This window comes from Ranitomeya variabilis, chromosome 4, assembly GCF_051348905.1.
Source record: "Ranitomeya variabilis isolate aRanVar5 chromosome 4, aRanVar5.hap1, whole genome shotgun sequence".
NCBI classification, from domain to species: Eukaryota; Metazoa; Chordata; class Amphibia; order Anura; family Dendrobatidae; genus Ranitomeya; species Ranitomeya variabilis.
The window spans coordinates 628120108-628134844 of record NC_135235.1 but is presented as its reverse complement, the minus strand read 5'-3'; the positions used below and the strand labels follow the sequence as shown (position 1 = coordinate 628134844).

At 48.5% G+C, this 14737-nt stretch overlaps 1 protein-coding gene across 3 annotated transcripts in view; it reads right to left on the bottom strand.

The window, feature by feature from the left end:
- Window positions 1-14737, bottom strand: part of QTGAL (queuosine-tRNA galactosyltransferase) — a 190225-nt gene that overhangs the window by 168342 nt on the left and 7146 nt on the right. For all 3 annotated transcript variants that reach the window (XM_077253589.1, XM_077253590.1, XM_077253591.1), the window contains exons 2-4: window positions 14252-14359; window positions 13499-13615; window positions 11804-11903 (exon numbers count right to left, since the gene is read on the bottom strand). In XM_077253589.1, the coding sequence (XP_077109704.1) occupies window positions 11804-11903; window positions 13499-13615; window positions 14252-14314 (280 nt within the window). In that variant the 5' untranslated portion in view covers window positions 14315-14359. The remainder of the gene's footprint in view (window positions 1-11803; window positions 11904-13498; window positions 13616-14251; window positions 14360-14737) is intronic.

Here is a 14737-nt window from a genome sequence, read left to right as displayed (position 1 = left end):
GGCAGAGAATTCCAGAGGATGGGGGATATTCGGGAGAAGTCTTGGAGGTGGTTGGGTGAGGAGCAAATAAGCGTGGAGGAGATAAGGAGGTCTTGGGAGGACAGGAGATTACGTGAGGGAAGATATCGGGAGATTAGTTTAGAGATATATGGAGGAGACAGGTTATGGATGGCTTTGTAGGTCAGTATTAGTAATTTGAACTGGATACGCTGAGGGAATGGGAGCCAGTGAAGAGATTTGCAGAGGGGGGAAGCGGAGGAGTAGCGAGTAGAGAGATGGATTAGTCGGGCAGCAGAGTTAAGGATGGACTGGAGAGGTGCAAGAGTGTTAGCAGGGAGGCCACAGAAAAGGATGTTGCAGTAGTCAAGGCGGGAGATGATGAGGGCATGCACAAGCATTTTAGTAGATTGAGGGTTGAGGAAAGGACGGATTCTGGAGATATTTTTGAGCTGGAGGCGACAGGAGGTGGAAAGAGCTTGGATGTGCGGTTTGAAGGACAGGGCAGAGTCGAAGGTTACTCCGAGGTAGCGGACTTCGTGTACGGGGGAAAGCATGATGTCGTTGATTGCGATAGATAGGTCAGGTAAGGAAGATTTGTGGGATGGAGGAAAGATGTAATGTATGTACACAGTGACTGCACCAGCAGAATAGTGAGTGCAGCTCTGGAGTATAATATAGGATGTAACTCAGGATCAGTAATGTACTGTATGTACACAGTGACTGCACCAGCAGAATAGTGAGTGCAGCTCTGGCGTATAATACAGGATGTAACTCAGGGTCAGTAATGTATAAGCCTCCTAACAGCTTCCCAAAAATGAAGCTGAATGCTGTCGCTCCTATGATACAATTACTAGAATAATATTTGTGCTTCCAGCTCGGTGATCACATTTGCGCACATCTGGCGGCTCGCGGCGTCTTGACAGCTGTGTTTGAAATCCGACCTCGAGATAATAAATAGATGGATTCTCTCCTTTATGAACAGGATACGTCTGTGCGGCCGCACTCCTCGCTCCGGCAGTGCTTAAATATTTTTTTTTTCTTTTGCGGAAGGAAAAGGAGCCGTGCGTCCCGTGCCAAAGGGATTTGCATTCAGCGCAGACAGCCGAGGATGGAAGGGGAAATGGGTTGCCATGGCGACGGCTTAGTAATGTGCGTTCCATCAGATATTAAACATTCCACACGCGGCAGGAATGAGGAGTGACCCCACATTTCCACCCCGAGACTCCGACTTCACGCATATTTCCACTGCAAATAAACAGATCCCAGGCGGAGCAGTCTGGGGGACGGCTGGAGGAATGCATAGCCCCCCCCACAGCCCATATAAATGCCCCCAAAAAGCCCATAGGGAGGCCACATACATCTCCTACTTTGCTAGATCAAGTAATAAATTATTTTATCTTTTTAACTCCCCATTTTCAAGATCTCTGCCAGAAGTCAGTGAACGGATGTATTAATATCACCTGATCGAGAGCTGCCCGGACAAATCTACAGAGGGATGAGCGTACTGCAAGTCCCAGAATGGAAATCACTAGAGGTCATGAGCCTGTAGGAAATGCTGACAGATCAGCTCTGGAAGCTGCAGAATTAGGAGTGCAGCTGTGGAGCATAGAAACGGGTGCAACTTAAGAAGTACCAATATGTGTAAGCTAAGAGTATCCAGGAGACGCATGTACATAATGATCCCTTCGCTTTCTGCCATATCTCCAGGTGTGTTGTCAGTCACGTGTCCACGCTGCCAGACTTACAGTCCGGCCACGTTTCTCAATGGCTGGGCCAGGACTCCTTCCCATAAGTGCCAAACCCAGCACCGCTGCAGCCAATGGTGGAGTCGCTGCCCGAGACACCGGTGAAACCGCTCCGTGTGCGTCCCTCTGGGCCCGGGCCGCACTCACAAGGCCTAATTCTCAGAATGTTCCTCCGTATTGTGTTTCATCTGGCATCTTGATCGCAACAGCTGTTGTGTGTGTTATGACTGCTGTCTGCAACCCCTACGTGCACGTCCTACAGATGTAACTACGTAGACCACTGTAAAAGTATGCAAAGGGTTAAAGCAGAATCCCATCATGTCAAGGTTACATATCAAAAAAAGGCATCTTTATACAAAAAGGCATTTTATACCGTACATCCTGTAGATCTTTTATTATAAAAATGAAACACATAATAACAGAAACAAAACAGAAATATCAGCCAGGAAATAATCAGTGTAATGAATACTGGTCCAGCCGCTCATTCTCTCCTCTCACACATATTATACAGAATAATAACTAACATTAAGTACTTACACCTTCCGGTCTGCTCACCAAACTAAATAATAACAAACAAAGAAAAACAAACAATAGCTAATAACACTATATACAAAAAAAAAATTTGTTTTTAATTTTAAATATAAACCACAAACTAAGCAAATATATACAATACTAAGCTAACTACCACCCCACACTCAAGCGCACCATTCCCAACCCCCGCACTGACCTGAGAGCTGGTCCTGCATATCATGCCTCAGTCCATGTCCAACATCCATAAGCCAGATCAGGCAGTGCCAGTTTTTCCCCCAAACACCCCAGTGTCCCATAGTCCCACAAGATAATCCCACCTCCCCCCTTTTCCCACCACCCAACCTAACACCTACACCCAAACCTATATCCCTATACACAATATATACAATATAAACAACAGTACACACTACAATAACCATAAATCACAAAGCCCAAGTTTGGTGCCTGCAGCCCTACATCACTGTATACCGATCAAACAAAACAAAAATCTACAGTGTCAGCAGCAGCCCACCACCAGGAAAGGAGATGACCAGACTAGGGCACACTAAAAGAAAAGCCCCTCCAGAGGAGCGCGGCCCTCCGTGCGCCCAGTCTCCCATACTCCAGAGAGCGCACCTTCACCAGGTCACCGAGTATGGCCCTAAACACATCGTCCACTGGGAGAATTTTCCGTTGCGTTGATACTAAGCACCGTGCGTTCCACGTGTGATACCTAACCACTGCGCGAACTAGAAAAAAGGTGCAGCGGTCCCGACCACCGAGGTCTCCGAATGCTCCATATGCCCATTCCACATAGGAGAGGCTGGCCAGCCGAGACCAGCCAATGAAGGCACCCACCCTGTTGAACACCTCTGTGTTGAAGGGACAATGAAGCAGCAAGTGGTCCATGCTTTCCAGCACAGTACCACAATGCTCCCGAGGACAGTTCCTGACCTCAGAGCTCCTACACTACAGATTGTCCCTCACACACAGTTTCCCATGGAAGCAGTGCCAAGCCAAGTTCCAAAACTTCGAGGGGATCCTGATAGAATTCAAAAGATGCAAAACCACCCCAAGATCCCAACTTGGGCAATCCCTGAGCGCCAGAGGCCTCTGGAAATAGGTCAACAGAACCCTATTGTCAAGGAGTATCCTTGGCTGAGTCCTGGTCTCCCACATTCCCAGACCCCACCGACAAATTACCTTCAGATCCAAGGTAGCGTAAGCCGGAAGATGTCCATGCGGTGTGCGAAGATCCTTCACTTGCCCTCCTGTCTCCCATTCCTGGAAGAAAGGCTGAAATCATCCCCTACAGGAGAATACCCACGGAGGAGCCTTCTCTTTCCAGAGGTTTGCAATGTTGATCTTAATGAAGGTATCCACAAGGAATACCACAGGATTGACCATACCCATCCCTCCTAGTCTCCTCGTACGGTAAGCAACCTCCCTCTAGACCAGGTTCAGTCTATTCCCCCATAACAGTTGAAAGTACAAACTATAGACCCAAGTCCAGAGAGACTACGGCAAGATGCACACACTGCCCGATAAATCAGTAAAGGGAGCAGGTAAGTTTTGATCAGGTTTATCCTTTCCCTTAGGGTCAAAGGCCAACCCTTCCATTGTTTCACCTTCTGAGTGGCGATCTCTAGCCCGCTATCCCAATTTTGCTTGGGGTAATCCCCTTGGCCAAATTTGATGCCAAGGACTTTTGCAGAGACTTTGGGTCTGGGAAGGGTGTACGGGAGATCAAAACCAGGATCTCCTCCTCCCAGCCAGAGACTCTCACTTATCTCAGTTGATCTTGGACCCAAATGCCTCCGAGTAGCGATTTACCTCTGACATCAGCCACCCTGCCTCCTTGTGAGAGGAAACAAAAACAGTGACATCATCGGCATATGCCACCACCCTCAGAGTGGCTTCCGGTGCTGCCTCATCCATCCCAACGGTCCATCCTCCTAAGAAGTGGGTCAATCGCAAACACGTGCAGCAGCGGGCTCAAGGGACAACCCTGGCGAACACCAGATCCAACCTCAAAAGAGCTGCCAGTCCAACCGTTCACAAGCAGGAAACTCTCTGCCCCACTGTACAAGGCCTTAAGCCAATCAACAACACCCCCCGGCAGGCCATACCTTAGAAGGACAGGCCAAAGGTACTCGTGATTAACCCCATCAAACGCTTTTGCCTGATCCAGGGACAGCATGTACCCCTTCCAGTGACCAGCCCTACCCTGCTCCACCACCTCTCGGACACATTACAGCACTAAATGGTCTGCAGCCCGGAACAGAGCAATACTGGGCCTCAGAAAGGAGTCTGGGTGCAAATTTCACCAGCCGATTAAACAGCACCTTTGCCAGAACCTTCCTGTCTGCATTGAGAAGCGCTATGGGACACCAATTCTCAATGCAAGATGGGTCCTTACCCTTTCACAAGATGATCTGGGCAGACCTCCTCATTGACTTTGGCAGAGTGCCCGAGGAAAGACACTCATTGAACACCTCAGTGAAGAGGGGAACCAAAGCAGGGTGGATAAAAATCAATGTTTTTTTTTAAAAATCAAAAAAATCGGATTTTTTTGATTTAAATCGGATTTTTTTCAATAAACTGCTTTTTGAGGAAAATATTTTACCATCCAAAGGTTCTTCCATCATGAGATAAAGCTGAGTTGTTTAACTCAGTAGAATAAAGGCTGTATATGTGTAACATTCACAATGCCATGCTCTTCCAGAGGTTTCTGTAGGATGCTGACTATCCAACAAGTTTGGGCATGTCAACTGAATGGAAAAAGAAACTAAACCAAAAGTGAAACCAAGCTAGAAGTGTGGAATTAAAGGGGCAGTATGAACAAAATGTGGAGGCTATTAATAGTTTATACAATTAAGACATGCTGCTTTTCAACACCTACCTATTGCCATATAGTAAAACAAAAAAGATTTTTACTTACTTTGGGGTCCCCCCCTCACCCTGGCGTTAGATCGTTGCCCCTAGTTTCGTCCGTGTAACTATGGGCGCACATGCGCACTGCTCTCACTTCTCATTTTAATCGTGATTTATATTAAAAAAAACCTTTTGATGTAAATCAGTGATTTAAATCATGATTAAAATCATGATTTAAATCGATCCGATTTAAATAGAAAAAAATCTTTTGATTTAAATCATGATTTAAATCGGCGTGATTTAAATCAATCCACCCTGAACCAAAGCGTCCTTAAAAGGTCTTATAGAATTGAGATGTTAAGCCATCTGGACCAGGAGATTTTTGGGGGCAAGTCCTTCAATCGCCAACTTAACTTCCTCTTCCCTGATCATTTCTGTCAAAATGTCAAGAAAGGGGTCTACCCCTGGTTCTGGGACAGCTTCAGCCAGGAAAGCCAACATCTCATCCCAATCAAGATCCCTCTTCCCCAAGAGATGCGAGCAGAAGGATCTGACAACCTCCAGGATCCCTGATCTGGATAGCCTTAGGGACCCCATAGTGTCGACCAGTCCTGTAACTACTAAACTATTCACTGACATCTTGCAGTTTCTATAAGGGCTAGGTAAGCAGTACTTCCCGTAATCCCTCTTTAAAACCAAAGATGCGTGTCTATCATACTGACACCTCATAAGCGAAGATTCCACTCTGGAGATCTCCTCCAGTTGAGAAAAGATGCTTGAGTTTCCTCCTCAGACCCGATACAGGCGGTACCTTATCAGACTCCTGAAGCTCGAGAGCTGGCGGAATAATCTCGCCACCCTTTCCTTGAACATCTCTCACCACTCTGACTTACTACTACAAAGATCCAGTAAGGGTACCTGGCTCTGACGAAGATCCTCAAAGGACCATCTTATCTCCACTTCTTCCAAGAGAGACGAACTGAGCCTCCAAAAGCCTCTTCCCATCCGGAGGGTCTCTAACATTCTGAGAAAACAAAATTAAACAGTGGTCGGAGAACTCCACCTCAACAACAGACACTTCTGAAGAGACAGCTTCCTCCTTTAAATAAAACCTATCTATCCTGGACCTACAGTAACCTCTATAACAGATGAACCCCTCGTGGCCTGGTGTGTGCCGAATGTGGACATCCATCAGGCGAGCCTCACTAGCTAAACTATTAAGGGCGACGCTATCATAAGTCAGCTTGTCTCTGGAACCTCCTCTATCTCGGGGCCTCGTGACAGCATTGAAGTCCCCTCCAAAGACAACCTGTCGACTTGTAAAAAGGTAGGGCTTGATCCTCAGAGAGACACTTCCGGTCTCACTTAGATTGGGGACCATAGATGTTAACGAGTCGGAGCTCTTGTCCCTTCATGAGGGCATCTAATATCAGGCACCTCCCCATTCCTAACTCAATAACCCGTTGGCATTCCACCGCTGCGGCAAAAAGGACCGCCACTCCGCTATACGGCTCGGCCACAAAAGACCAATAGGAGGGCCCGAGTCTCCACTCCCTCTTAGCTTTAAACATGTCTGCCATGGTTGGCAGCCTGGTCTCTTGCAAAAAGAAAATATCAGCTTCAACCCGGCTGAGAAAATCAAAGGCCGCAAATCTAGCTGTATTTGACTTTATGTTGGTGACAATAATGGATACCAGCGTCAACGGAGTGGGTACCGCCATAATTGGTGATTGAGTTAGATGGCTTTCTTCATCCCACTCCCCTTATCCTCTGTCTCAGAGGAGGAATCATTCCCTCTCTTTAATGACAATGAGGTATCCATTCCCACGTGTTTTTTCTTTTAATCGGACCTGTTGAAGTGCATTAAGCACGAAACAGCTGTCGTCCGAGTGTTCACCACCCTCCCTGCAGCACATTAAGTTATGTCCGAATAAAGACTTGGAATAAAGACTTGGATTTACTACCGGTGAGTGCGCTTTATCTTTTTTCTTTTTTGGATATCATTTTCTTTTAATCGTCCTCGTCCCCGGACTCTGGGCCAGTCCCTCCCTCCAAGGACCTTACATTCCCAGAAGAAGAAGATACGGCGCCCCCTGTAAGCCCCGCCGAAGCCGGAACCTCACCCTCAGCTTCCTCCTCAGAGGAAGAGATGTTCTCAAGGGCTTGGAACCGGTTAGAAAGACCAGAGGGGAGTCAGTTTTTCCTTCCTTAGGTACCTTGGTCAGAGAAGGAGAAGAGGTTTTATCTCCCATCTTTCTCTTTTTGGTGCCGAGCTTACGCTTGTCCTCTAGCCACTGCCTATTATCCTCAGCCACAATTTCATAATGAGAGGATTTGTAGGCAGTGGCGCTTTACTCCCTGTGGATCCTCCTGACCTCCTCATCTAACTCATCATCCGTCGGGGCCTCAGCAGCAAGACTGGCCAGGACAGGGGCCAACTCAGTAGCCCGAGGCTCACCCAGATCCCTATCCTGTCTGCGCTTGTCTAGACGCTTCAGGGGGGCAGGATTCTTTATTGCTTTTCCTCCTTGGCATCTCAGCTCCCTCAACCCTGCTAGTCCCTTCCCCAGCAGAATCAGCCTCACGGCTTTCTCCCACCAGGGTCACAACATCATTAGCAAAGGAGCGAGGACAACGGCTGAATGGGTGACCTAACTCACCACACAGGTGGCACCTAATCTACACACAAGATGCAGCAAGATGGCCGATATCCCCACACAATGCACATTTCTGCAATGCAGTTTGCACTGAAGTGTGTGGGGTCACCGCAACTGTGACACGGCTTCGGTTGCCCCTGGTAGAAGACCTGGATACGATCACTACTCAGGAAGGCAGATGATGGAAGGTGAGCAACCGTACCACCTGAACGCTTAAGTTTAACCATAAACGTCCAGGCCCCTGACCAGATACCAAACTCGTCATGGTTTTTCTTTGGCATTTCCACCACCTCTCCATACCAACCAAGCCACGTCATAACAAGAAAGCGACTCGTTACAAGTCATCACGGTCACTTTCTTGACTTGGTTTTGGCGAGACACCACCTGAACGGCAAAGTCTCGCCAGCCGGGCTCTTTTTTGCCAACTCATAGTTCGACCAGAAGAGCTCAAGCCCCTCTGGCCAAACAAAGCTTACATCAAACTCAGGCATGGAATAGGGATGTATCAAGGCTTAGATGTCAATCGCCTTGAAGCCTATCCTCAGCAGGATCTCCACAACCTTCGACCTTAGAGGACATGCATCACTGCCCCTCCACTGAAGACGGACCACATTCCTACGCACACTACACAGCCCGGCTGTTGGAAGGGACCATACTGTATCAACCCCCTTTGCTCTCGGAAGGCCCCCAGGTCATGCCTGTATTCTAGAAGGCTAGATCAACCTCTCAACCCTCTTCCATTACTGATCTGTCCCCCTTCTTTTTAGAGCCTCTAGAAGACGTTGTTGCAAAATGAAGTCCCCAGAGTCGAGACAAGGAGGACGCCCTATTTCCACCCAGAGGTGACAGCGGCATAACTCCTGATGGGTGCTGCCACCACCAGGTGGGGGAGGGGGGGGAAACTGGACCAGTGACCACATCCACACCAACAGTATCACTATTCCCACCTCCATAACCCCCTCACCCTCCACCAAACCAGCAACCACACCACTAGACAAAGAGTTTTCCTCATTCATACCCACCACATTCACTCCTGCTTGAACAGTGACATTTTGACCTCCGTATCATCAGACACAAGGGGCTAAGTCTCCTCCACAGAACTGGAGGAGACCTCACCCCTGGTCTTACGAGTGCCCTCCGCATCATCAGTTTCACAGTTGATACCAGACGCTGCTGATCTTTCGCCGCTGTGATGCGCCACTGATCCTTTATATCAGCATCTTGTTGACCAGCGGCGCCACACAGAATAGGACTTTGGTGGGAGGACTGGAACTCCCCAACCCCGGCAAACCCCTCACACTGCCGCCGCTTCTCAACTAAGTGATCAGCGGCAACAGAATTCAGAGGTACCAATGCTACCGGAGCTGCCCCCCAGACACTGGACCGCTTCCCACTGAGGAGCGCACCACAGTATCGTGGCCTGAAGGTACGACTGCCGCCGGGCCACCCTCACCATCCAGCCTCTCAGCTGATGCATCTGCTGCAACGTCCCCGCTACTACAAGCAGAGACGGAGCTCTGCGCCTCACTACGTTGCTTTGTAATCTCCCAGCGCCTTTGCACAGCAGAACCCGGGCTGTGCTGGGCAACGGGGCTTATACAGCGAGCTGACCCTGCAGCCAACTCAGGGGGTACAGGGAGGGGGACATACACATAGCTTACCGCATCCAGCAGCTTTGGCTTGGTGGTCATTGCCTTTTTCTTCTGGTCCCCAGGTGTTTCCTCTGGTAAATCATCACCAAGATGGAAGTTCTGAAGGCACACTGGGGACTCCAGGAGCTTGATCTCCGCTATTAGCCTGGCCGCTGTTATCACTGTCCTCCCCAGAGCCAGAAGAACTGCACCCAGATGTTAATGTCACCTGTCCTGCAGGAAGCTCGGTGCAAGTGGCCTGCGGAAGACTTTGCAGGGTGCAAGGTGGGGCTTTCTGCTGGTCATCATCCTACTCCTCATCCACCGGGCTCTCAGGCTGCAGCCTCATCTGCCTTTGCTCTCTGCTATCAGCCATTTCTCTGAATTTGTCTTCATTTTGCAGTTTTTCTTTTAATAGTCCAATTTTCTCTAATAAAAGCTATCCTCACTTCAAGCTCATTAACTCCAAGCTTAAGTCTCTTTACCTCCGCCTGGAGTTGGGTCTCTCTCGGCTTGGAGGAACCTGCAGCTTTGGCGCTTGTGCGGTGCAGCTCCTCCCGGAGCCTCCTCAGGGTCTTGCTTGCATCTTCATACTCACGAAGGAGGCTCATGACCCGGGAGCCATAGGTGGACACAGACACCCGGGGTCTCTGCAGCCCCCAACCTCACTCAGTAAGGTCAGCCTCACCTCCGTGAGCACTCAGCTTTCCTCCGGAAGGACTGCCATCATGCACGCTAGCAGGCTTCTCCTCCATGTTGGAGGCTTGTTGCGGCTTCTCTGGGTCTCTGCAGACCTTAGGGAGTAGGAGCCACATTGCTGTGATTCCTGGTGGAGCGTCTCACCCCCCCCCCAGGTCCTCTGATGTGAAGACCGGTTGCTGGTTTCTTCTGCCCCCACCAGCCTGGGACTTGGCTCCTTCACTCATCCCAGGAATCCCACTCCCTCCCTGGGTAGGAGTGAGAGCAGGTCCCCGGGTGGAGAGCTCGTGAGTCTCTGGAGCACACAGGATCAGTGGCGACCACACCCACAATCAACACAATGAGCAACAGCAGAGCTGCACTCACTATTCTGCTGGTGCGTGCAGTCACTGTGTACATACATTACATTACTGATCCCGAGTTACAGAGTTACATCCTGTATTATACTCCAGAGCTCTACTCACTATTCTGCTGAAGAAAGTCCATATATAAATACATGCAAAATTTGCTTTATTAAGGATACTACAAAGGACAGTACAAAATCAGAGTTTAAAAATGGTGCAAGGGAAAAGCATCCATTGCAAGAGAGTACAAAAAACAAGCAAGTGTGAACGGACACATGGAACCCTCACATCGAATATAATGATGCTGTGAAAATTGGGACAAAAACCCAGCAGTAATCAAATTGTAAGAAAGGTATCACTATGCATGTCAGTCAAGAAAATCAGACTACACCCCGGGAGTCCTCATGCTAAGATATACCAAAATTGGCAACAGCATGTTAAATTCTATAGAGTATATAGGAAAATTCCCAATCTATCCCAGTGTAGCAGAAACATTACATAAACTTTACATACCACAGTTTATAAGATGTGAGGGTTCACAGGAGTCGTCCACACACCCCAACGATAGTTTCGGATACTCTCCTTCCTCAGGGGGTAACCTTCATAAAGCAAATTTTGCATGTATTTATATATGGACTTTCTTTGGTTGTTTTTCCTGGCTTTTTTGCCTTCTTTTTTGTATATGCATGATTCGCGACCGGTCCGTTTTTCTATGTCCATTTGATGACAGCAGGTTAGGATTTTTTGCCTTTTATTGTTCCTTCCCAGTGTGGTATTTCATAATACTTTACCATGCTGATTATGCTTGTGAGTTGGTTGTTATATCACTATTCTGCTGGTGCAGTCACTATGTACATACATTACATTACTGATCCTGAGTTACATCCTGTATTATACTCCAGAGCTGCACTCACTATTCTGCTGGTGCAGTCACTGTGTACATACATTACACATTACTGATCCTGAGTTATATCCTGTATTATACTCCAGAGCTGCACTCACTATTCTGCTGGTGCAGTCACTGTGTACATACATTACATTACTTATCCTGTACTGATCCTGAGTTACATCCTGTATTATACTCCAGAGCTGCACTCACTATTCTGCTGGTGCAGTCACTGTGTACATACATTACATTACTTATCCTGTACTGATCCTGAGTTACATCCTGTATTATACTCCAGAGCTGCACTCACTATTCTGCTGGTGCAGTCACTGTGTACATACATTACACATTACTGATCCTGAGTTATATCCTGTATTATACTCCAGAGCTGCACTCACTATTCTGCTGGTGCAGTCACTGTGGTGGACCTGTCTGGTATAATCAGGTTTGCTCTCACCTCCCCGTGGTCGCTCGCTGTCATGACCTCCTAAAATCACACGGATGCCTTTATCTTCAAGCTTTGGTTTCCATCTCTCTATAATACCAGGAGAATCATCCTGAAAGAAACAACAGTACAACTCTTCACGTCTGCAGAATTTAGCATTTTAAAGATTTGAATTTTCTTAAGATTTGCTGGATCTCTGCTTCATGTCATTGAATGGAAATAGGCAAAAGGCCAAACACAGGGACTGCCCAATAATGTGCTCTCTGAAGCAATCAAGACGCCCTCTGTCCTCTGGGTGCAAATGACAACATTCATTCACTGACAATGAGCAGAGATGTTGAAAAAAAAAAAGTGAGAAATGTAACAAGAAAGTAAAGCCTAAGTCACACTAAACGACTTACCAACGATCACGACCAGCGATACGACCTGGCCGTGATCGTTGGTAAGTCGTTGTGTGGTCGCTGGGGAGCTGTAACACAGACAGCTCTCTCCAGCGATCAACGATCAGGGGAACGACTTCGGCATCGTTGAAACTGTCTTCAACGATGCCGAAGTCCCCCTGCAGCACCCGGGTAACCAGGGTAAACATCGGGTTACTAAGTGCAGGGCCGCGCTTAGTAACCTGATATTTACCCTGGTTACCATTGTAAAAGTAAAAAAAAAAAACACTACATACTCACATTCTGATGTCTGTCACGTCCCCCGCCGGCGTCCACAGGGTTAAAGCTGCTTTCGGCAGGAGCGCTGCTATGCACGCGCTGCTGCCAAGAGCTTCCCTGCACTGAATGTGTCAGAGCCGGCAGTAACGTCACCCCTGTGCTCTGCTTTACGGCCGGCGCTGACACAGTCAGTGCAGGGAAGCTCTCGGCAGCGCGGCCGGGGGACGTGACAGACATCAGAATGTGAGTATGTACTGTTTTTTTTTTAACTTTCACATACGCCGATCCAAAGATGACAGAGGGTCATCAGCGACGAAATAAAGTTCTGGACTCTAGCTCCGACCAGCGATATCACAGCGGGATACAGATCGCTGCTGCGTGTCAAACACAACGAGATCGCTATCCAGGACGCTGCAACATCACGGATCGTTGTCGTTCTCGTTGTAAAGTTGCTGAGTGTGAAGGTAGCTTCAGAGAGCTCCAAAACGTGTTATTTTGAATTAGAAAACAGTTTCCTATCAGGGGAGAAATCCGCCGACCCCGAAATTTCTTTTTAAAGAGAGTCTGGGAAGGTGAGACACTATTTGCCAGGGTCACAAAACTACAAGTCCCAGCAGGCACCTGTTGGACTCCCCGTAGCTCAGCGTCCTGGATGACTGAGTCTGAGGGTAGAACTGTAAATCCCAGCGTGCAGCTGTCAGGCTCCTCATAGCTCAGCATCCTGGATGGGTGGGTGGGATGGTATAACTACAAGTCCCAGCGTGCAGCTGTCAGACTCCTCAAGGCCAAGCGTCCTGGATGACCAGGTGGGATGGTATAACTACAAGTCCCAGCAGGCACCTGTTGGACTCCCCGTAGCTCAGCGTCCTGGAAGACTGGGTGTGAGGGCAGAACTACAAGTCCCAGCATGCAGATGTCTGGCTCCTTGTAGCTCAGCGTCCTGGAAGAGGGGGTGTGAGGGCAGAACTACAAGTCCCAGCGTGCAGCTGTCCTGGATGACAGGTTGCGAGGGAGGTGGGGTGGAGCACACATGTACATGGCTACTCACCGTGCTGCCGTCATTGTAAATGGAGACTTCCAGGCCGCCGTTGAAATCCTGCTGGGAGACAGACGCCAAGCAGTCGTGCAGCCAGAGCGCGGCATTGTACACGGGGACCACTACCGACTGTAACAAGAGAGAGATGAGACTGATGCAGCGAGCGCCACCTGCTCCCCACAACACCCCGTACTGACAGGAACCGTTACGGACCGCCCCCCAAATCTGGAGGGACCGATAAAACAAGGTCTGGTATAAAATATACACAAAAGGGGACATTATTAGCAACCAATCATAGTGCAGCTTTCATTCCAAATTCTGCTCTTCAAAAAAGAAAGCTGCGCTGTGGTAGGTCACTATGGGCAACAAACCCTGTTCTATATTTTGACAGTTTCGATGAATCTTCCCCTTCAGGTGAACAAATCAATCTTACTGGGGGCTCCAAGATGAGAAGTCGAGGAGAAAACGGGGGTCAATGAACAGCTGTGCGCCCCTATATTATCCAATCCCACATCACCTCAATATGGCATCACAGAGGACAAAGTAGCAACCTGAATGGGTCAGCAGATGACTGGACAATGCTGAGCAAAGGACACTGTGGGGATACAGGCCCCCTCCCCAGAACAAACATGAACCATGACCCACTTTCCTGGAAGCAGAATGGGGCAGATCAAGGATGGTTGTTCACTTGTTTGGGTTTGGGCAGGGGGGGGGCAGGGTCTAGATTTTTTACACACAGAACAGTCCATTAGGGGGCGCACATACCACGTCAGCTGGCGGATTGGTCTCCAAATCTGCCACTGGCGAACTGCTTCCAGACTCCTTCATGTGGCTGCTGTACAAAGGTTTTAGGCAAGTGTGGGGAAAAAAATGCTGCAAAGTAAGAAAATTAGTAATTAAAAAAACTAAAAAATAACAGTGAAGGAACAAAAGTGAAATCTAAATCCCATCAGTATGCGGTGACCGCCCTTTGCCTCCATTACTTCTTCTCGGTACTTGTCACGTGTACACAGGTTATGAAGGAGCTCGGCAGGAGGTTGTTCCAAACATCTTGGAGAACTGACCCCAGATCTTCTGTGGATTTCAGGCTACTTTCCCACTAGCGTCGTTTGCAGTACGTCGCAATGCGTCATTTAGGAGAAAAAAACGCATCCTGCAAAGTTGTCTGCAGGATGCATTTTTTCCCCATAGACTTACACTAGCGACGCATTGCGACGTATGGCCACACCTCGCATCTGTCGTGCGACGGAT